The following is a 21,154-nucleotide window of genomic DNA, read 5'->3' on the forward strand; positions in this document are numbered from 1 at the left end:
GCGAGGTTTCTTGTCCGCGAAGAACGTCGTGACTTAACAGTAAAAGTACCACGAATTGTTGCAGGTCCCTTTCTCTTCATCGTCAACTTATTGAAGACCTGTTACACGTCGGCATTCTTTATAGGCAGAACGCAAAAATACGTTTCTTTGATGAGTGCGAGATGCGCTATCGGATGTTGATCGCTTGATGCCACATTAACTCGTCCAGTAGTGTTGAAAATCTTGCGGTACCTTACATAATCGCGTATCCTGGTTAGGAATAAAACCGAAGAAAATTTATCACTCTTTAATTGATTAGCAGACGAACCTTTTAATAATTCTCGATAGGCGAGAACTCGAAGAAGAAAATCAGCACTTGGTGCTATTCTGATGCATAAAAAACGCGTCAGTTTTCCCCAGTTTTCTCGAAATTTCCAGATCGTACATTCTCTGAAAATTGACCCCTGAGGCTTTCAAACAGTGAAAATCTCAATCCACATAATACAACAGGTTTCTAATCTGAATTGCGACGAAATGGTGAAGACGCGTTGCCTTCACCATTTCTTTGTTGCATTCATTTAATTCTCTGAAAACAGAAGGTGTTAAGACTGTGGAGACTTCTGAAACACATTGAAACAATAGATTTTTAAGTATTATATACTATCAACATTTTTCTATCGGATCTTGATGAAAATTGATATGTAAAAAAACTCTCGACCAGCATTGTATGGAAGCATTGCTTGAATTGGGCCAATACGAAAGTTGTTTTCGTTACACCACTAAACATTGTGTGATATAATATTTTAAATTTAACAAATTAAAGAAATTCAAACCAACAAATAGTGAACACTATACACAGCGTTGCCAAAGTGATATACTATGGTATGTAAAAATGTAAAAGATTGTTGATGTGATGTCAATGTCATAGTTTCACTTGTCATCTAATATTCCATTTTGGCTTCATTCATATCGGGTGAACATAAAAACCGCAAAAGTTTATCGTTTCTATTTCCACGATTTTCCGTCTACAAACACGAAATAGAGTATTTTTTTAATCTTTAAACTTATAGAATTGTAACCCAAACTTTAGAAGCGTTAGGTGCATTCCCAATGCTCCAAAAGCCATAGATTTGTCCTGATAAACAGTCACATAGTTCTTTTCTCGTCCCATCTTTGTGCCCCTCACAGCCTTCATATAAGTTTCAGCCTCATCATGGATTTCCAAAACCGCGCGGGAGGCAAAACAGGCGGAGGCGGAGTGGCATCATGGTCAGAATCGAACCGAGACCGCAGAGAACGGCTCAGGCAACTTGCCTTAGAGACTATTGATCTACAGAAAGACCCTTATTTCATGAAAAACCATTTAGGGTCCTATGAATGTAAATTATGTTTGACTTTGCATAACAATGAAGGCAGCTATTTGGCTCACACTCAAGGCAAGAAGCATCAAGTGAGCTTTTGACTAGTATGATCCAATGAAAAAGCTCACATTTTGGTTGTGATTTCTAGGCAAATCTGGCTAGAAGAGCAGCCAAGGAGGCCAAAGATGCTCCTTCAATGTTGCAGCCTGAGAAGCCCCGAGTGGAGCCCAAGAAATTTGTTAAAATTGGGCGACCAGGTTATCGGGTTACCAAGCAGAGGGATCCAGAAACTGGCCAGCAGAGCTTATTGTTCCAAATTGATTATCCTGGTACATGAAGAAATAGTAAATGTAGTGTTTTAATGCCTTTAAAAATGTTTTAATAGAAATTGCAGACCATGTATTGCCAAGGCACAGATTCATGTCTGCATATGAACAAAGGATTGAACCTCCAGACCGCAAATGGCAATACCTGCTTTTTGCAGCTGAACCTTATGAGACTATAGCCTTCAAAGTGCCCAGTCGAGAGGTAGAGAAAGTTGACAACAAATTTTGGACTCATTGGAACAGAGACACCAAACAATTCTTCCTGCAATTTGCCTTCAAAATAGAGAATAAAAAACAACCAACTATAGTGCCGAGGCCTCATATGATGGGCGGGGTGCCACCACCGCCACCCATGTTGCCGGTGCCGCCGCCGCCAAGACCACCCATGTTCAATCCAATGCCACCGCCGATGATGAGAGCAGTTATGCCAGTGCCGCCACCTCATCATCATTAACAACGTGCACTTTTGAGTTTAAAACACAATACAATTCCCAATTGTTTCTAAGTTAATTAATAAAAGAGTTTCTCATTCTCAAGTTTTTTTAAGTTCATGAATTTATGTTGTCTAACTAGTTATCTAAATTTGTTAGCCAAAAGAAAAATACAGGTACCTGTAACCATTATTACTTCGGAATTTCTTCACTTGAACGTTTATAGGAACTTGTTACACTTATTAATTCACTGCATTGTCTAAAAGCATACTTTAAAAACAAGGCTTACTTAGTACTACTAACCAAATTGAGTTCTGTACAGGTCATAGATTTGTCACCTAAAAATTGCATATATTATTAGAAAATTTTATTACAAGAATTGTAATTGTAGAAGAATCTTAAATATCACTCTTATAAATAATAATATAAAAAATGGTCTATATTTTAGAAATTTACATGAAAAACTAAAATTATTGCTATTAAATCAAAAAATATATAAAATAACTCAAAACTGAAACGTTATTGAACAGTCAAACTGCCCGATTCTATTATTTTCTGCTTCATGGCTGCGAAGGCTTTCTGTAGGCGCTGACTTGCAGGAACACCGCCATGAGCCCCCCTCTCCTTATAAATTTTCTTCTTGGGTTTAACCAGCAAGCTTTTATCTGGAGTGTTCATTCCGTGATTTTGCACCTTGTGCGTGTACAAGTTCCGGAAAGTAGAAAATTTCATGGAGCATTGTTCACACTCGATTTTTACCCCCAAAACTGACCGATTTAAACTTTTATTAGTGTTTGCTATCGCGGGACTGACCTTCGCTAAGTTTTTCTGGATTGTGAAGGCTAAACGCTTGTTTTTAACGCAGTTAGTTCTTACGTGACTATCCAACAATACTTTCGAGGTAAATGTAGCCGAACATGAAGAGCAGATTATTTTCTTGTGCGTTTTAACATGAGCTGCTAATTTAGTTTCAGAATCGCACACTCTGGGGCATTCGCTACACTTAAAACAATTACTCTTCAGCGAAGATTTAGTCACCGTAGCTTTCCTAGGAGATACTTTCAACACACTTGTGTTGTAGATTAAGTTGGATTTCACATGACTTTTCTTGTGCATATTAAACAGGGTTATGTTTCCGAATTGTTGAAGGCACACAGGGCAACTGTAGCTAGTGTTTTTGGCACATTCATGCCTTTGTAACAAAATGTTATTTTTAAATGTCTGTTCGCATTTATCGCATTTATGCCTGTACTCTACTTTTCGAAGCAAAGATTGACGTGGCATGTTCATCTTGGCTTTGTTCTGAAGATTATTCAATTTGTGGTGATTGATGTGAGTATTAAGGCTGTTTTGACTGGGAAATGTTTTTGGGCAATATGGGCAAATGACTTCCTTTTTGACTAAATCACTACTTGTGCTGTCAGGTACTGAAGACTTTTCTTGAGTAAGAAGTGCTTTCCTAGGAGGCCTCCCCCGTTTCCTCTTAACAGTGCCTGTAGGAAGATTATCACCGTTTTTTCTTTTTAAAGACTTATCATTACAATTGTTTTGTAAATTAGTGCCAGACACTACAACATCTTCACTGTCAGATGTTATCTCAATTACTTTATCAGAAATTTGGTTTTTGAAAAGGTGTTTTTTGTTTAGAATTCTATTTGTGTTGGTATCTTCTTCCGAGTCCGAAAGTTCCACAACAGCAGTTACCTGAAACAAAATTTCAATTAAGAACTACATGAGTTAATGAAATATGCATTATTAAATGCTCTTTATTTCTGAGACCTGATTGATGTTATGAGAAACTTAGACTACCACCTTGTAATGGCGCTTCCGGTTCATGAAATGGTTAATAACTACTTCTCTCAAGCCACGAACACGGCAAACGTGTCTCATGGGTTGGGATCATATACTCAATATTTTGTTATTACTGATCTGATGAGAAATCTGTAATTATGAAATTGCATTTATACCTGATTGATGGCTGTATGAAAGTTCGTTTTTAAATCAACCCTAATGTATTGTGGACAGAGCTAAAATCTATCAAATTGGTAGATAAAAGTGAGTTTAAAAAAAAATATAAATAAATATATAACTATAAAAAATTCTCACCTTTAGAATTTAGTACGAAAACTAAGTCCTGGTTTTTGAATGGAAGGAACAGGATAAGGTCAATATAAAAAGGGCGCTGAATGTAATATATATACATATAAACATTTTGTTTAATAATCACTAAAAACTGATAACGACGCTAAAGTTTTGATAATAACTCGAGAAAACCGTTAATTTAAGTACATTGACTATTTTGACATGTAAACATCAAACAATAACTTATCAGCCATCATTTTTAGCGTCTGAATTGGATTACAACCTATACGAAAAGAATGCACAATTGTCCCGTACAAAAACCCATCTTCAAAAAGTAAGCCAAAAATCGCCTTGATACATACTAACTTACCAACAACTTTCCATTTTCAATTCTCTTATTACCACTCTCCAGAAACCCTCCCGAAGAAACAATCACTTCTTGAACGATAATCTCTTCTTTGCTCCTCTCTATAATGGGTTTAATAAGTTGCTTTCTGGGTTGCCTGTGTTTTCTCACTGGCGCTTGAGGAATCGTGGTTCTAAATATTACTTTCTCTACTTAAAAATGCAGCTTTTTCCAAGGAAAAATAATACCTATTTAAAAAGTTGTGAAACTTTTTGGCGAGCAAGGCGTCTTTGTTTTTTGCAAATCTTTTATGATAAACATCATCTTCAGGGATTGCTTTATCGCCGATTGAGTTTTCGACTTTGTCTGGGTCCTTGATAAAAGACGTGCGCAAGACGCTTCTAGAGTTGGATTGGGGCTTTAAAGTCTTTGAGGTAGGGACACGCGAATTTGCAAGATGAGCCCCTATCAAAAATTATTGAAAAAACGAATTATTGAATTTGTTTTAGGATAAAGAATTACCTGACAAAGCATCCACATTCTCTTTTTCATGGTACACTACAAGATATTTGACATTATCAAGAGATTTTCTTGATTTATCCCCTCGAAGAGGATGAGTTTGGTGTGTGACTAGGTCTTGGGACGTTTGGTTATGGTTTATGTTGTTTACCGTAACAGGTTGAGTTTCTCCTTAAAATAATATTCACAACCAATATCTTTGTTTTTGATATTTTTTTACCTGCAAGGGGCTCTAAACTGTTCCTTAAACTCTCTGTAATATTCTCATCATCAATCACCTCTTCATTGCTAAAATAAATCACATTGACAAAATATGTTTTACTCTATGACCAATAAAAATCTTACCTTCCAGAAGTCACAAGCTCAGTCTGATATTCCACCTCAATCTGATTATTTTCACTAATCAAGTGGTCATAAAAATGTTCTTCACTTTCAAAATTACCTAACAATGTTTCTTGTTTATTTTGAGAGCCCTCATAAGTTTCTTCCCTAGAATTTCTTATATGCAAAGTTTCCTGTGATATGTCTTGTGATTGCACATCTTCTTTTTCTGCAATGCTCTCCAGATGCTCCTGTTTTACATCAACTGCACTCCTCAAGTGAAAATGAGATGCTTCTAAAACAACATTAACATAATGCTTTGAAAATCTTACTAATAAATTTGCAATCTACCTGCAATAACACTCTCTTCCACTTCATTTAAAAGTGAATGATTTTCTTCAACCCCATTGGCGACTCTTTGGACTAAATAGAAAAATTAAGTTTGTCTAACATTTCAAAATTACCCAACATCCACTTACCCTTAACATACTGCTCTTCAGATGTCTCAAAACTGGTCTTTTCTTGTTCCAAACTTGCAGGGACTAAATAATACTGTTCAGGATTAAATAGTGCCTCTTGAGGCATAACTTCTTCACTGGTTTGATTATCATTGGGAAGCAATACCACAGTTTCAGGAATGGGTTCAAGCTGTCCTCCTGGTGTTTGTCTAAATTTATATTATTAATGCCCTAATGGTTAAACCTCTTATATAAATCAAACCTAAATGTAAATTGATATCTCTGAATTTGCCCAGACTCATCTTCAGTTGATTGGATTCCATACAAATCCTTGGATCCTTCCAGCATAAAAACCACAACCTCAGCATTGTTTTCAGCATTAATAACTTCCTCATCTTTATTTTCCATTTCAAGATTATTATTAGGCAGCACAGCTGCATCTTCAGGACCTAAGACCAAAAACTTTAATGTTTGAACATATTTTGTTTCTATCAAATACCAAGAGTTAAATTTAAATTGCTGAGATCCTCTAAAGTCAACTCAGCACTATCATCTAAGATAGAGAAGTATTGAGTGTTCTCAGTGGAGTCAATTGCTGTAGAATAGCTCTCATTTAAAGATGAATCAGTGACAAGGGGATTATTGGCATCAAAGTATGATAGTGTTTCATCCTGAGGTTGATTCCAGATTATTGAACCATCAGAGATTATCACAGCTTGCTCCCCGTCTGAATAAATATATTGTTTGGACATTGCTGTTCAGTGTTGTGGTACAGCAAAAATTTCTCCTGTTTCTAAAGAACAAATAAGACTTAATATTTAAACTGGTTTTACCAAACTTTTTAACTCTTAAGGGGTTAATAGTGTGTTATTTAGGCCCAGTTATATATCTTACTTCTAATCCTGGGGTTCACACCTGAATTTTGACATGTGTTTTATTGCTTATCTGTCAACGTCTCCACATAACTACAGGTGAAGTTTAAGATTAATGTTTACAACTCAGCCCCAATGCCACTTAAGTCTTAATTTTAAATTTTTTATATTAATGCACAACTTTGAAAGCTTCCAACTTTTAAGAATTAAAGAAACAGTTCTTGACGCATGCGCGGAGGAACAAGTGAATCGTTAGGTTTACTAGATATAAAATACTCGTTCTAGTCATCTTTTGGAAGAATGCTCGTTGTAAAAATTGCTTCAACTAATGGGTTGACAAAGCTGCTTCTAAAAAAATAATTATGTAAAATTGCTCATTCGCCAGTTGTTAATATAACATTCTTAAGAGTTAGAAACTTGCAGAAACTTCTTAATAAATTAAAAATTAAAATTAGGAATTAACGATGAGGAATTAATAATTAAGAAGTTCGATAAACCCGGCCTTACCTTAAAATATACCAACTTTGATGTCGTCTGTTTGTAATTAATTATTTTTATATTGTCATTTTAGATTTGATTTGACTTTGACCTTTGGGCAATTTGAGTTTTCACATTTATGGCAGAAGTGAGGCACTTTCTGAACTTCTTACTGTAATGGAGATTTGGCAACATAAGGAGATGGCTGAAGAGTTAAAACTGTCACGAAGCGTTAAGTTTGTATTTCTTTTAAAAATGCGTCCAAAGTCAATAAATAAACAATTTATAAACAATTTCAGAAATTAGGTTGTAATTTTTCGTATTCTCCGCAAAATTACGTTTTCCTCATTCTCGAATTACCAGAAATTTTGTCTAGTTGGCAGCACCGCGTGTAAACCTCTAACCGAATCTAATGGTTGAATCTGAAGACGAAAGACAATTGCAACCGGAAGTGTGACATTCTGAGAAAATCCCCAAACAATTAGGTTAGGTTATTTTATAGTAAAATGGATGGTGATAATAATAAAAACAACGATAATATTAAAATTGAAATAGATCCCGACTATGAGACTACAAACACGGCTATCTGGAATGCTGAGCTGCAAGAGGAAGAGGGTGAGCAATTTAACAATAATTTTTAATGGGGCCCTTTAAAATCATTGTTAGAGGAGTCCTGGGAGGGCTATTGCGAGAGTTTCAGCAGTAAGAACTATGTTGGTTAGAGAAACAAATTATTTATTGTACTAAGAAACATTTCATAGAATTTGCCTCAATCTTTTTTCCGTTTTATTTAATAAAATCAATAGTTTCAAATCATTTAGAATGGACGAGAAATGTTTCTAAAAAATACAGAGATCCTTAAGTTATTAAAAGCCACTATTTCCTAGTTTTCTTGAAAATACCTTAGTAATACTTTGACAGACCTTGGGACACTTTGAACAAGTACACTAAACACTTTGATGATTTTTCTCTCAGTTTGATCAATATTTATATATATAAGTTAGTTATTTTATAGTTTTTTACTTGATAGTCCAATTATTAATGTCCTGGTAACTTTAACTAAAAGCTAATTTCCACACAAACTAAGAATTTGCCTATTAAATTTGATGTCATTAGTTAATTTTGTCTCAAAATTTCTTACTTTTAGAAAACCAACTGACAGAAACCAAACTTAGGAAAATAATACAAGAAGAATTCGACAAAGAATTGCAACAAAGGCAGAAACAACTGGAAGAAATTGAAGAAATAGTTTTTAAAGCACAAAAGCTTTTGCATGTAGTGCGCTATGTTTTAATTTCTTCATATTATAATTCAAAAGCCTTAGAGGCAGAAACAGCCTTGCCTTCAGACCCCACCAATCTCTTGCAGGGTCAAAATCGAATACATCCTGCCCTCAAGAAGCTATTAGGCAATAATGCAAATAATTTGAAATTTCTTGGGGGACGTACTAAGAGAAAAGCTGCTCTTCCTAAGCTTGACTTGAAAATTGAGGCTAAGAAAATTAAACTTGAACCTAGTAATGAGATCAGTACTACCTCAACAATAAAATTAGCTGCTCCTAAGAAAGTAGATGAATTAGTGACTAATAGGACTAAAGTCCAACACAGGGTAGTCATAGGAAATATATCATATTTTAAAAAATCCTTAGAACAGAATAATTTGACCCATAAATGGATGGTTTATGTGAAGATTTTTAAAGGCTCTTCTGGAGGGGTGGAAGTCACCAATCAAACTGTTAGCAAAGTGGTGTTTTATCTTCACCCATCTTACAAACCTCATGATGTGGTGGATATCAGGTAAACACTGGAATATGCATAATTTTCTTTTGCCAATGTATCTCTGTTTTCAGCCAACCTCCTTTCCATTTATCTAGGAGAGGTTGGGGAGAATTTCCTTTGAGAGTAAAAATTTATTTCAAAGCCCCCATGAATAAACCTGTGGATGTAATTCATCAACTGAAATTAGACAATACCTTTACTGAAAGGCAGATGCTTGGTAATAATTATTTAATTGTCAAAAAAAGGATTTACATTTATATTTGGTGCTTTCTAGGAAATGAAACCACCATCCCTGTATTTTTATATGATGACTCAATGTATAAGTCAACAGCTGAAACCTCCAATGAAAAACAGCAACCTCCTAGCACTAGTGAAGCTAATAATATTCTTGGTATAACCTCCTTGGAAAACATAGCCCCACCTGCAGGTTCCCTTTCGAATAGACAAATTTTTAGCATCAATCCTGTGAAAATTGAAATTACTGATAGTTATGATCATGACTACTGTAATGATTCTATAAATTTTCTAAAGCAAAAGCCTAGTGATAATTTCAAAGGAGTAATAACAGAACTGGAAGTTTCCAATCAGGGTGATATTTGCTTACTTGATCACTCCTACAGTATAACTTCAGATAAGGAGTGCCAGATGAGTCCTAAGAAGAATAAATCTCCTGTTAAGCAGGCTTACAACGAGTTAATTTACGGTTTAGGACCGCATTACTTGGATCCTGTTAGATGCAGAGCTAGAAGTGTCAGACCGAAGATTATTGAGAAGGTTAGCGTTAGCCCTGAAAAGGTAGGAATAAACGTTATGAATTATGAGTGATTTCAAGGGTGGTTCCGCAATGTTTTTATTTACTTTTAGAACGCTAATTCTATTCTAAAAGTACTGAAGACTGTAACAGGCCAATCCATCCGTTTTTTACCGGAAAGCTTCAATCAGGTTCTATTTAACAATGGCGGTATTATTTCAGTTAAAATCTTGAAGTCTCCCAGCGTTGAAGGGTTGAAACCTGTGAAGAAATTGTTTAATAATAAGCATGAGTTATTGAAGCTCCCAGAGTATAAGTTCAAAAATATGGGTGAAGCCTTGCCTTATCTCTTCAAAAGAGTCCCTTTGTGGACTCAGGAAGCTCTCAATGAAGATTTCAAGTGTACCTATCCATTTACGGCCTGTTCAAAAGAAGAATATTATTCTTGGAACATTGGCAAGAGATTAGCTGCGGAGGTGAGTAGTTTATATTCATCCTTGGGGAGATTTATAAGGAGTTTTTTAGTGGTCAAGGGCCAAAACAATAAAGCGAATAGTGTCTAGAGAGCCCTTCAGCAGGGAATGGACTACTAAAGCAATAGTGATGTATGGAAGATCGCATCTGTACACTCCAGCAGTGGCAAGTTATAAACTGTTTGAAAACGAGTCCCAGGAAAAACAGTTGATTCTAAATTGCTACCAGGGCAATTCACATCGTAATGGGCACTTAGTTTATCCGCATTCAAACGGGGATGAACCAAATATTAATATAATGAGTGATTCTCCTAAAAAATCTGTGATAGGTGAGTATCTGCATACAGTAGGCCATTGTTCCTTTTTTACCAGTTAAGACTAACATATACGTTAAACGTTAACTGACATTTTGCATAAGCAGTTTCTTGCGACTTTTGAAAACTCTAATATCTGTGATTTTAGATCGTGTAAATGCAAACGCAGTAACAAACTGCATTGACATATCTGACGAAAACCTCTCCTTACAGTGCGTCTTCGTTAAAGAAGCAGCTTTAGATGTGGGCGTGTTGTTGAAGCCTGAAGTTTTAGGTCCGGGTGTGTCGATGAACGCTTCGGAAAGACTGATGTTTGAAGCCGTTAAAAGTTTCGCGGAAAATATCATTCGTAGGTCAAGAAATAGTTTGATATGTAGACAGGGTTATAAGTGAGTTTTTTGAGAGAAGTAAGCGAGAAAAAAGCTTGGAATCGTGTAAATTTTAGGGATGAAATGTCGGAGGTTACCGTACTGGATGTGAGGAATGCGTTAGAAGAGAGGAAAGAATTTGAGGCGATAAAGAAATTTAAAGAGAACAAGAAGACGGCGGACTTTTTCTCGTGAAATGTTTAATCACAAGACTGTTAATATTTAAATAAAATTGTAGCATCGTCTACGAAATCTGTATACTTACGTTTGGAATTTTTCGCCTTTACCCATAATTAGATTCAATATACTTAGTGTCAGATAAAACTGATGCCAAATCATGAGAAAGGAACAAGTGTGATATAGGTGAACGCTAAAAATTCCATACTTAAATTATTTCTCACGGGAAATAAATCTTCTATTCAAGTAAACCTGTATACATTTTAATTTTAAGGCTTTATATTAATTATCAGGACAGGACTTGTTGTACATTGGAAATTTTATGATCAGGTTAAAATTAGTAACCGACCACTTTTTACTTTATTTGTTGAATATATGATGTGATATTCCATTACGGCATGCGTTTAATTTCCTTGAAAATCCTCTCGTTCCCTTTCTCAAGTGTAAATAAGCCATTTTATGATGATATGATGAAAACTATGTTCAGTTTGTAACTCTACCTCTCTCTTATAACATTTGTATTTAAATCGTTCTACCTCTAATAGATTTTCTTTTGTTTAGAGGATTTTTCTCAATCACAAGGATATTTTCAGATCGAAATTTGAGACTAGTAGCTTTAACGTTCTTGATTTTCTTTGGCATTCTGGACCGCACCTTTTCTTTCAGGTTAGTGGGTTGCCTCCAGAAGGCCCCACCCTCTGGGGGCGGTACGGTCGCTGAGGGTATATAACCATTTATTTTCAAAGGGTAACGATGCATCTACGCAGAAACGCCTTAAACACTTTATTTTCAGCAATTTTCTACTACTAAACATAGACTTTCCTTATGGGACATTCAAAATTACAATTTTATACTTTCTCTCTTTAATATACATTTATAAAGCGCGTTCAATAAAATAGCTTAATCAACGCCCTATCTTTACAGTGCACCGCCTATTGGTAGTTTTGTCTGATGATCCTCCGTTATAAAGCTTTTGCAACCTCTGTCAATTTTTCGTTTAAAGGCCCTCATGGATTTAAGGTCAGAACAAATTTGACCAGAAAAACCTGATCAATTACATAGGAAACTGATAATGTGGCACCTGCTAATAACAATTGTTCACGGAGGAGTACTTAAGGCGTGGCAGTCAAATTCCGGCTTCTTTACCGGATCGCCTTAACAATTCCGGTATCGACCTCATATGCAAAGGTCAATACTCTCTCTGCAGGTACCATCAGTCAAAATTGTTAACAACTTACTCTGGAAGTAAATATGGTTTAATTAGGAATGTCGTAGGTTGGACTACTCAGCGTGTACTCAAAGATAGATGCAAGGAATATGAAGCAATGAAATTACAAAGAGGTCATTTCGTATAATACGACACCCTGTATATTATGCGCATTTGTGAATATTTTACGTAGGGGAAATGGTGTACGCTGGGACGTGGCTTGATATAAGTTATGCCAATGATGTTTAATGGATCAGCATACAATGGCATCTTCTAGGACTTTTCCCATTTTGTCCTGCTTAAGCGTGGATTTCCAGTAGTAGGTAAAATACTATTCCCAACTCATGTCGAAAGTATTCTTACTGCTTTCAATTTCAATTGCATGCGGAAATTTTCTGCACTTGTTAGGAAAATCGTTATTTTAAACGCAATCAAGACCCAGATCAAATACAAAGGAAACTGATAACATGGCACCTGTTAATAATGGTCGTTCATCGCAGAATAGCTAAGGTGTGGCGCCCAAATTCCAGCTTCTTTACCGGATTGCCTTAACAATTCCGGTATCGACATCATACGTAGAGGTCAGTACTCCGTGTGCAGGTACCACCAGGACGGAATAGCCTATTCCGGAAGTAAATGTGGGACACCATAAGCTAAGTTTTTTATCGTTAGAGGTAGGTACATTGAAGATGAAGTAAGTAAACCATGAAATGGAAATTTGCTTTTTTTGCTTCATGCTCATTTTAACTACCACTTTGTAAATGCTGAAAATTCCAAAATGAAAATCTTCCTTTCAATCAAATCTCAGGAAAATGATCGAAAAGTAGGACCTTCAGTGTCTAAGGCGCTCGGTTAACACCCGGAACTACCGCCCATCAGAGGGTTTTCTGTCCAAATCGGAAAGTGAAATCGCAATAATATACTGGTACTATGGCTTTCATATGGGTTCCGCAATACTCCCGCACTATTTACTTCAAGAACCGACGGTACCAGAACTCGTTCAGTTCTTAGGGAGTGTTGTTGCCAGGGTCGCACTCGCTCCAAGGTTGCTTCGAAGTATAAAATCTAAAGGCAGGGGACTGGGGGGCAGTAGTTGGTCCTAGTGCTCAGTGGGGTCTAGTTTTGCTCGGTTTTCCCGAAAAAAAAATGAAATTTTTAGTGAGTATTCATGGTTTGTTACTAATTGAATAGAGATACTGAGGAAGAATGTAAAGGATTCTTTTCAAATTTGTTAGTTTTCTTGATTTTGCGATATACGACTTCCTTTAGAACTTTTTGAGCAAGGAGAAACCATGGTCATGTAGTGGCACAGATTTTGATGATAGTTTTTGGCACGATTGTTTTGTTTGGATAATTTTCTTCAAAATCTTGCTACTAGTGAGTATAGGTGCACAAAATCTGCTTTGTAGTAGGACCCTTCCATTTAAATAAAAAATATTTGTTTCTTGAATTATTTTTTTAGCTCGTTTCCTCCGTATTAAGTTTTTGTCATTTAAAATTTTCCCCAAATATCATTCCCTTGAATTATGCCCTTCTGACCGAACTACAAACCTCCCTCTCAGCAAAGTGGCTTATGCTTCATTCCCTAACTTCCTACCAGGTCTGTCTCAAAACTCACCTTACCCAGACCCATAATACCTATATACCCATAATTCAGGAAGCATTTTTTTGGTCAGAACCCACTCAGCCAGCCAAGGCCGACCGGTAAATGAAATATCAAAGACAAATGTCTCGTGCTCTCTTGCCTTTAATCTGTATGCGCTATTATTATACACAAGTTATAAACGGTAAACGACAAAAAAAACAGTGACTAAATTCAATTAAGCACTATATGGACAAAGTTCGTGCAATTAGTCGGCAGTTTTGCTGCACCCAGCGTTAATCTATTCAAGAATTCCCTGAGATTGGCTTAACCTTTTGTTTGACCACCATTTGCATAAATCGTGCATTGGATAATGCAATTATCAAGGTTTCGTAATGATATTTAGGACGTATTTGAGCCTGACTTCTTCTTCAGGTCGCTCTGTCGTGTGTGCTGGGACTGGCCATGGGCCAAGGCTACCAAGGCGACCCCAGGACTGCCGCTATTGTAGCCGAACAGAGGTACCTGGGAGGAGACGGCCGCTTTGGCGCCACCTATACTCAAGAGGACGGAGTCAATTTTAAAGAGGAAAGTGAGGCTGACGGTACCCGCAGGGGCAGCTACTCCTATGTGGACCCAAACGGTCAAAGGTCATTACTTTTTGTAGTAACGTAGCACGTAATTTTTGACATGGTTTTACAGGCACACAATCAGTTACACTGCGGGCAAGCACGGATTCATGGCAACTGGAGACGGAATTCCTCAGCCGCTCCCCACGACCCTGCCTGTAGCCCCGCAGCCCCAATACCAGCCCCAAGCCCAGTACAATCCCCCGGATTACCGCCCTCCTCAACCTCAGCCTCAGTACAATCCTCAGCCTCAATACCAACCGCAACCCCAGCAATATCAACCTCAACCTCAACCTCAGTATCAACCGCAGCCACAATACCAACCCCAGCCGCAATACCAGCCTCAATACAGGCCTCAACCCTCGACCTATTCCACCACTCCAGCCCCTCACAGGTTCTACCCACCAGGTAAACTGTCTTTGAACAGATCTCCTGATGGTTTCAGCTACTCCTTCAACAAGGCTTAAATTTTATGTTAGTTTTGTATTTCTTGGGCGTTTGGTTACTAACTCGCTATTAGAGTCTTTCGTGTGTTACGGTGAAACATAGCTATAATTGGGGTTATTAATTTATTGATATACAGGTTGTCCGGTTTTTTTGTAGCAAGATTTTAACTATATTCGAGAAACGCTTTATTAGGGAAATGCAGGGTGTTGAAGGTTCATATTTTTTTTCAATTTTTTTTATAGCTCCTAAAGTTTTTGAGATTTTTAGCTCACATTTTGAGCATAAGTTAATAGCATAATTCAATGGATACGCTCGACATTATTCCTTAGTGGTGAAGAACTGCCTAAATACAAGTTGTCCACATAGATGGGTAGGTCGTGGGGGCCAATTGCTTGGCTTCTTCTAGATTCTTACGTTTGGGAGTTTATGAAGGAAAATGTGTACTCTGTTCCTGTAAACTCTCAAGAAGAACTTATCAGGCGAATAAAAAATTCTGCTCTTAAAAAACTGCTCAGAATTTGAGAGATGTTCGACAGTCTTTTCGGCGACGTTCTAATTCGCCTGTAGAGTGCAGTCACGATCATTTAGAACAATTTCTGTAATAATTATTATTTTATACTGATTTAAATTATTTTGTTATCGAATAAATTTTCGCTGTTCGATTTATTCTTTATTTGAAGTTACCGCTATCCTCTTGTCTACGATTATTATTTCTCTTCTGTTAAAAGTCCGCTTTACCATTAAATCGTCAATAAATAAAGCCTTATTCGGGTTTAGACCGTAGTAGTGTGTCCGAAAATGTAGTCAGAACAATGTCAGAAATGTCGGAAAGCAACAAAATTTATTCCATGACAAAAGTGGCCTGCATTAAATCACCCTTTTTTGAAAATGACTGAAAAAGACGAAAGATACTAAAATTATTAAAACACATAAAAGTTTCTAAATTGAACAGGCAATTTAAATTTCTAAAACCAAATACTACGCGGTGCACAAAAAAAAATTTTGAGTGATAAAATGGATGGCAACCTCAAAAACTATCGCCCTGTAGATTTCTGTATATTACCTAATCATGTAGACTCTAAAAAGTAAGTTACGCCTAAAACTTGAGCCAAATATCTCAAAAACTTTGGGAGCTAAGAAAATAAATTGAGAAAAATATAAAACTTCATTACCCTGTATATTCTTAAAAAAGCATTTCTAGGATATAGTTTATATAGAAAAACTATTGTAATATTATTTTTATGCGTAGAATATGTGGTTAAACTCGTGCTACAAAAAACCCGGACACCCTGTATATGACGATGTGATGTGATACTGAACTGGGGTAGAATTTTTGTTATTAAGGTTCGTTGAGTAAGAAGGGCAAATAAACGTTGAAATATATGTGAATTTACTTGTAAATTTTAATAAAACATCTTTTTTGCTCTTTTATTGTTGCGATTGATTAATGAAGGAAGGACTCAGGACACTTCATTGTAGCCAGTTACGTCATACTGCGGTCTGGTATAGGAGGCCGGAGGCCGGGTTCTTGGGCGGTACTCTTGAGGGGGCTGGTACGGTCCTGGAGGTCTATAAAGAGAACCATACTGTGCAAACTTAGACGCAGCATTTCACCTCAAAAATCTGTCCTCTCATCAGAATATTAATGAAAGAATGTGCAAACTTGTTTCGTTCACTCTCAAAAACAAATCTCCCTAAATCGGATTCAGTTAGGCAACGTCTGTCTGTACTCAGCCTCGGACTTAGCAAGTTTGACGCCCTAGGGGATATTTTTATTCACCGTTACGTCCGAAAAAAATTCCCAACCAAAAAAGCCCACTACCCTGGGCCGCCAACCCTCCCCCTCAATAGGGCTGGTACTACCTATACCACGGATCATTCCGACTCTTCAAATTTAGAGACCCTGCTGCTAATATCGCATTCACTTCTCAGACGGCTCCTATTTCGCTTTCACAAACCAGTAAGTATACAAGGTGGACCCTAAGGGAGTTCCGATATTTAAAAAGCTGATTTTTAGATTGTTCTAGGACGAAAATGTTATATAAACGTATGCCCTAAACTGGGTCGTTTCCGAGATACAGGGTGTTAAATATTAAGAAAAAAAAAATTTTTTTCGTCTTTTCAAGATGGCCCAGTTGCACAAATACCAGTAGCGTACCCCTCTTTTCTCTATGAGGATTAAGATGGTAACCCCCTACGGACATTTATGGTTGAAGCGTTTTTCTTTAAATAGAAGGGAAATGCACTATTTGGACTACTGCTCAGATATACCAAGTTTCATTGAAATATGTTGCGACATTTGGAAATAGGAAGAAAAATATTTTATTTTCCTTAGTTTTCAACACCCTGTATCTCGGAAACGATTCATTTCAGGGCATACGTTAATACAACAACTTCGTCTTAGAACAATTCCGAGAATTGGTTCCTTGAATATCGGAACACGTTTAGGGATCACGCCATACATTTCCCTTACCTGTAAACCGGCGGTTGATTTTCATTAGGACTATGAGGTGGAGCATCATATTGAGACGCTCTGTAGCGAGGAGGCTCTTCCTGAGGTGCAGTAGGCAAGTTTCGAGCCCCTGCGAAATAATTGAAATTCACCTTAAGTCCTGTGGGATCTTTGTATGAATAAGCGCCGTGAATGAATCCAGACGGGTCTCCTTGAGCTGCATGAGAGATGCCATCTTCGGTCCTATACTGGAAGCCGAAAGTCCCTTGAAAAGATGTTTAATTAGGTCAATGCTGGTGCAGCAGTACACTTAAAATTGTTTCCATGTTTCACATTCGTAGATATATTACACATAGAGAGATCGTAATCGATCTTACTTAGTCCCATTACACGCGAGCATTGCTGCGGCCTACACGGTTTGTATAAAGATTGAACGTTCTACTACATAGTCAGCCAGGCATGGAATTGCTAATACTAATCTTGTTTTTGATTTATGTTAGTTGTCCATCATCAGGCATAGTGACACCCTCGAATCAACCTACAAAAGTTGCAGAGAAATGTCTGGAGCAGGCCTCATTACACGCCTACGATTTCATACTGAGCAAGAAGAATTTTCACACTCAATTCCTTCTGACCTTCGCAAGGACGCTCAGCTTATCTGGTGCAGGACTGCAGATCCAAGATGAAATATTAAAAAACCTGCACAAACAACTATTGTGGTCCATAGAAGTTTTCCAACATGAAAGAAAGGACTTTGTTGCCTACTCAGAAAACTGCTACGAGGACTCGCCCATTGATGCGTGTATTAAGCAATCAGTGATGCCCTTTAAGACGCATTTATACGTGATGATTGTAGAAAGTTTGGAGATGCTTCACAAGCAAATTGATCTGATGTCGCAATCATCCACTTTCAACATAGATGCGTTATTTATTCTCTATTTATCCCGTAGCAAAGCAACGGCCGAAGAGACATTCCATATTTTGTACCGCCATTCGGTGCGGTATTTATTAGTTATGATTCAGGGAAATTTTGGATTTCAGTACCATGCTGTTCGAATGGAAAATTATGGGGATGGGGTGTGTTTTTCCATCTCCAACTTCAACATTCTTATGGTCGCAACATGTGAAAATGGTGAGAAAATGTACAAAGAGAGCGCATTCGCCATGTCAAGAAACAAGCTACGTTCCCTAAAAATTAATTTAGGTCAGCTCGATTTACTGCATCAACCCGATCTTAACGTTTTCAATGAACTGACCCCCAAAGACTACAAGGGATGCACCTCCAACGTGCATGCTTTGCCCTACGAGCCCTTTGTAATCGGCCCCACCTCGGGAATAGAAGTGGATATTGTCCGCAATATCATCGGCAAAACGCTTAATATCTCCTTTTCCGTCACCCTGTACCGGAACGAGACTCTCAAGCTCGGTGATATGGCCGCCGATGGTAGTTGGACCGGATTTCTGGAGCCGATTTTCAGCCAATGGTATTTGGGTATAGGCAACATTCCACCAGAGACCAAACTGACTGAAGATTTTACCTATAGCGTGGCCTATCACTGGAACCATAACGTTTATGTGGTTCCAATTTCCGCGCTGGTTCCCGGGTAAAAATTATGTTTTTGTGCAGCTAAAATTTAAAAATGTTCTTCAAATTATAGCTGGAGGGTGCTAATGGCGATTTTCACAGTCGAAATGTGGGGGGTTTGTTTTGCTGGATTTATCGGTTTCGCCATTGCCTGCCATGTGTTCAGATCTATGGAGGAAATTGAGGCTTTCCGGTCATTTTTAAGTAGCTTTTTTGTGGCGTTTCAAGTCATTTTAGCTCACCCTTTGCGGAAGCTCCCAAAAAGCAAATTGACCAGAGTTTTCTTCATTGGAATGGCCTCTTTGGCAATCATCCTCAACTGCGTTTACACGTGTAGTTTGATTTATTTCTTGCAAAATCCCGTGAGAGAACATCAGATTTCCACCCAAGAGGAAATCGTGGATCGTTTGGTTGTGGGAGGTTCCCCAAAATACAGGGAAATGTTTGAATCGGAGGGCCCTAAGGAGATTTTAGATTCGTTTCAGACAGTAAACGAAGATTTGGACTCTCAAACTTATTGGCTGAAGAAAGTGGCAAATCAAAGGAACATTTGCACCATCGGGGTGTATACCAATATCCTCTATTTGCTCTCCAGTAACAACCCCGTAGTTACAGACCGTCAGGGAGGCCACAAGGTCTTCGTGTTGAAGAAACACTTGAGAACTCAACCTGCAAGTTCCCACTTTTACCCCTGTACCACCAGCAATTATTTTAATATGGTTTTTTAGATAGGAATTCTAATGAGACAGGGCAACTTCCTGGAGACACCGGTCAACTATATAGTCCAGAAACTGCTCTTAGAAGCTGGACTATACAATCAACTCTTCAAAAAGTATACCGATAATTTTAACCTGGGTCCTAACAATGCCACTCTCGATGATGCAGGCAATGAAGAGGAGAATGGAGAAGATAGAGCCGCCCTATCTAACAACAATCTACAAGGGGCTTACGCCATCTTAGCCCTAGGGCTCATGGGCGGGTCAGTGGTGTTAATTGCAGAGTGTCTTTGTGTTCATTTGTTCCAGGAGCTTTAGACGTACCATCCACTTTAGGTTCCAGCCTAGAATCTTGAATTATCGAGGGGTTGAAGCGCGACTGACCGGAGACCGTTGCAACTGCGAGGAAGTACAAAATCTGAAAGGAAAATTAGCATAATTTAGAGATAAAAATAGCTACGTTTTATATGCGACATACTGCATAGAGATAAGTCCTTGAGCAAGAATGCGAAAAAATTCATTGAAATGTACATAAATATATACCAATGAATCGATGTTTAATTGGGACATGTGAAACCGCAGTCAGGGGACTAATCAACATTCTTGTGGTGTGAAGTACTTATTTTATATTTTATTGGTGATATTTCGCTGAATTAAAACTCGCAAAATCGCCTGCAAAAAGGGGCTAAAAAGGCACGCAGGTTCAGAAACCACGCTGGATCTCCGCGCCAACATACGATTTTTATGGAAAATGGCGTTCTCAATTGGGCATGGAAAATGGCTGATATCTTCTAGGTTTTTAGTGTAAAAACTGTGCACAATCGATAGCAGTTGTATACATGGAGGAACTTACAAAAATGCATTTAGGCCCGCACATTGTAAAAAATCACCACCGCACCGAAATCGACCGTTCTTCGTAAGTCACCAAGTTGAGACAACCAACAATGTTTATATACTGTATGTGACTACCTGGGCACACCCTTTATGCGGCGCTTGAGATGTCGGAAAAGCATTCCTGCATCCTGCATAATGGAATTCAAACTGCAATTTGCATTTTTACGCGACCACACTATTTATGAGTCTCCCACAAGGATTAAGCCTGCATTTAGGTTTTTTCGAAAAGCGTAAAATCGACATTTTTTAAGTTTGCCCAAGAAAAATAAATAGCGAAGAATGACTACAATGAGGCAGTCGCATGTTGGGCCCGCAATGGTTCTGACATATGCACACACGCATTCATTCCTATGGCAGGCTTAGCATCACAGCTGTGTCGATTTTACCCTCTATTATTGAGGATCTGTACAGATAAAGAGGGATGGGGATGCCGTATCGACCCCGCGAGCGTCGATGCGGCTGAGAGCTCTATTAAAAATAGCTATGGAAATTTAATTCGTCGCAAATATCCACCATTTCGTCAGAGATTTCCAATTCCGTGATTTTTTTTCGCGCCTTCTCCAATTAGCTCCTGGGGTTAACATCGATAATTCAGCCCATCCCTTAAGG

The 21,154-nt window shown here is 37.8% G+C and overlaps 6 protein-coding genes and 1 long non-coding RNA gene across 10 annotated transcripts; 5 read left to right on the forward strand and 2 right to left on the reverse strand.

Moving 5' to 3' along the window:
• Positions 1-921: 921 nt before the first annotated feature.
• Sf3a2 (splicing factor 3a subunit 2) lies at positions 922-2,197 on the forward strand. Its single transcript, XM_066294358.1, has 3 exons — positions 922-1,429; positions 1,489-1,669; positions 1,726-2,197. Exons 1-3 carry the CDS (start codon positions 1,193-1,195, stop codon positions 2,118-2,120), a joined length of 813 nt encoding a protein of 270 aa, XP_066150455.1. The 5' UTR covers positions 922-1,192; the 3' UTR covers positions 2,121-2,197.
• Positions 2,198-2,395: 198 nt separating this feature from the next.
• On the reverse strand, positions 2,396-7,384 carry LOC136345748 (uncharacterized). Of its 3 annotated transcripts, none has more exons than XM_066294324.1 (11): positions 7,203-7,384; positions 6,323-6,616; positions 6,086-6,272; positions 5,845-6,032; positions 5,717-5,788; positions 5,390-5,657; positions 5,265-5,332; positions 5,048-5,215; positions 4,774-4,990; positions 4,550-4,718; positions 2,396-3,801 (listed from the first exon to the last, which is right to left on the reverse strand). In XM_066294324.1, exons 2-11 carry the CDS (start codon positions 6,573-6,575, stop codon positions 2,617-2,619), a joined length of 2,775 nt encoding a protein of 924 aa, XP_066150421.1. In that variant the 5' UTR covers positions 6,576-6,616; positions 7,203-7,384; the 3' UTR covers positions 2,396-2,616. The 3 variants fall into 3 exon arrangements, with proteins under 3 accessions (XP_066150421.1, XP_066150418.1, XP_066150420.1); XM_066294321.1 differs by having other exon boundaries at positions 2,397-3,801; positions 5,390-5,660; positions 7,203-7,381; XM_066294323.1 differs by lacking the exon at positions 7,203-7,384 and adding an exon at positions 6,718-7,023 and having other exon boundaries at positions 2,397-3,801; positions 5,390-5,660.
• A 168-nt stretch (positions 7,385-7,552) lies between these two features.
• On the forward strand, positions 7,553-11,427 carry LOC136345750 (uncharacterized). 2 transcript variants are annotated; one of them, XM_066294325.1, is made up of 8 exons: positions 7,570-7,787; positions 8,320-8,968; positions 9,022-9,167; positions 9,225-9,745; positions 9,815-10,177; positions 10,227-10,503; positions 10,637-10,877; positions 10,934-11,427. In XM_066294325.1, exons 1-8 carry the CDS (start codon positions 7,679-7,681, stop codon positions 11,049-11,051), a joined length of 2,424 nt encoding a protein of 807 aa, XP_066150422.1. In that variant the 5' UTR covers positions 7,570-7,678; the 3' UTR covers positions 11,052-11,427. The 2 variants fall into 2 exon arrangements, with proteins under 2 accessions (XP_066150423.1, XP_066150422.1); XM_066294326.1 differs by lacking the exon at positions 10,934-11,427 and having other exon boundaries at positions 7,553-7,787; positions 10,702-10,859.
• A 68-nt stretch (positions 11,428-11,495) lies between these two features.
• On the forward strand, positions 11,496-12,375 carry LOC136345783 (uncharacterized). The gene is made up of 3 exons (XR_010733206.1): positions 11,496-11,755; positions 12,037-12,240; positions 12,309-12,375. It is a non-coding gene; the product is annotated as an uncharacterized lncRNA (long non-coding RNA).
• An 872-nt stretch (positions 12,376-13,247) lies between these two features.
• LOC136345773 (DNA translocase FtsK-like) lies at positions 13,248-16,287 on the forward strand. Its single transcript, XM_066294368.1, has 3 exons — positions 13,248-13,398; positions 14,258-14,472; positions 14,525-16,287. The coding sequence occupies exons 1-3, from the start codon at positions 13,387-13,389 to the stop codon at positions 14,916-14,918; spliced, it is 621 nt and encodes a 206-aa protein (XP_066150465.1). The 5' UTR covers positions 13,248-13,386; the 3' UTR covers positions 14,919-16,287.
• LOC136345776 (uncharacterized) lies at positions 16,272-20,645 on the reverse strand. Its single transcript, XM_066294371.1, has 4 exons — positions 20,505-20,645; positions 19,976-20,069; positions 17,372-17,615; positions 16,272-16,467 (listed from the first exon to the last, which is right to left on the reverse strand). Exons 1-4 carry the CDS (start codon positions 20,526-20,528, stop codon positions 16,359-16,361), a joined length of 471 nt encoding a protein of 156 aa, XP_066150468.1. The 5' UTR covers positions 20,529-20,645; the 3' UTR covers positions 16,272-16,358.
• LOC136346006 (uncharacterized) lies at positions 17,810-19,978 on the forward strand. The gene is made up of 4 exons (XM_066294815.1): positions 17,810-18,482; positions 18,555-18,954; positions 19,009-19,610; positions 19,668-19,978. The coding sequence occupies exons 1-4, from the start codon at positions 17,810-17,812 to the stop codon at positions 19,967-19,969; spliced, it is 1,977 nt and encodes a 658-aa protein (XP_066150912.1). The 3' UTR covers positions 19,970-19,978.
• Positions 20,646-21,154: the final 509 nt, after the last annotated feature.

This window comes from Euwallacea fornicatus, chromosome 21 (genome assembly GCF_040115645.1).
Source record: "Euwallacea fornicatus isolate EFF26 chromosome 21, ASM4011564v1, whole genome shotgun sequence".
Lineage (NCBI taxonomy): Eukaryota > Metazoa > Arthropoda > Insecta > Coleoptera > Curculionidae > Euwallacea > Euwallacea fornicatus.

Coding starts and splice junctions, on each gene's coding strand:
- Sf3a2 (XM_066294358.1), top strand. CDS start 1,193: ATGGATTTCCAAAACCGCGCGGGAGGCAAAACAGGCGGAGGCGGAGTG. Junction 1,430..1,488: donor CTCAAGGCAAGAAGCATCAA/GTGAGCTTTTGA, acceptor TGTGATTTCTAG/GCAAATCTGGCTAGAAGAGC. Junction 1,670..1,725: donor GTTCCAAATTGATTATCCTG/GTACATGAAGAA, acceptor ATGTTTTAATAG/AAATTGCAGACCATGTATTG.
- LOC136345748 (XM_066294321.1), bottom strand. CDS start 6,575: ATGTCCAAACAATATATTTATTCAGACGGGGAGCAAGCTGTGATAATC. Junction 5,789..5,844: donor TGAAGAGCAGTATGTTAAGG/GTAAGTGGATGT, acceptor TTTTCTATTTAG/TCCAAAGAGTCGCCAATGGG. Junction 5,661..5,716: donor GGAAGAGAGTGTTATTGCAG/GTAGATTGCAAA, acceptor ATGTTGTTTTAG/AAGCATCTCATTTTCACTTG.
- LOC136345750 (XM_066294325.1), top strand. CDS start 7,679: ATGGATGGTGATAATAATAAAAACAACGATAATATTAAAATTGAAATA. Junction 7,788..8,319: donor TGAGCTGCAAGAGGAAGAGG/GTGAGCAATTTA, acceptor TCTTACTTTTAG/AAAACCAACTGACAGAAACC. Junction 9,746..9,814: donor TTAGCGTTAGCCCTGAAAAG/GTAGGAATAAAC, acceptor ATTTACTTTTAG/AACGCTAATTCTATTCTAAA.
- LOC136345773 (XM_066294368.1), top strand. Junction 14,473..14,524: donor GTGGACCCAAACGGTCAAAG/GTCATTACTTTT, acceptor ATGGTTTTACAG/GCACACAATCAGTTACACTG.
- LOC136346006 (XM_066294815.1), top strand. CDS start 17,810: ATGGAATTGCTAATACTAATCTTGTTTTTGATTTATGTTAGTTGTCCA. Junction 18,483..18,554: donor GGTCGCAACATGTGAAAATG/GTGAGAAAATGT, acceptor AAATTAATTTAG/GTCAGCTCGATTTACTGCAT. Junction 18,955..19,008: donor ATTTCCGCGCTGGTTCCCGG/GTAAAAATTATG, acceptor TTCAAATTATAG/CTGGAGGGTGCTAATGGCGA.
- LOC136345776 (XM_066294371.1), bottom strand. CDS start 20,528: ATGTGCGGGCCTAAATGCATTTTT. Junction 20,070..20,504: donor GCGGGCCTAAATGCATTTTT/GTAAGTTCCTCC, acceptor TTTTCCTTTCAG/ATTTTGTACTTCCTCGCAGT. Junction 17,616..19,975: donor GCTGGAACCTAAAGTGGATG/GTACGTCTAAAG, acceptor CATCTTTTCAAG/GGACTTTCGGCTTCCAGTAT.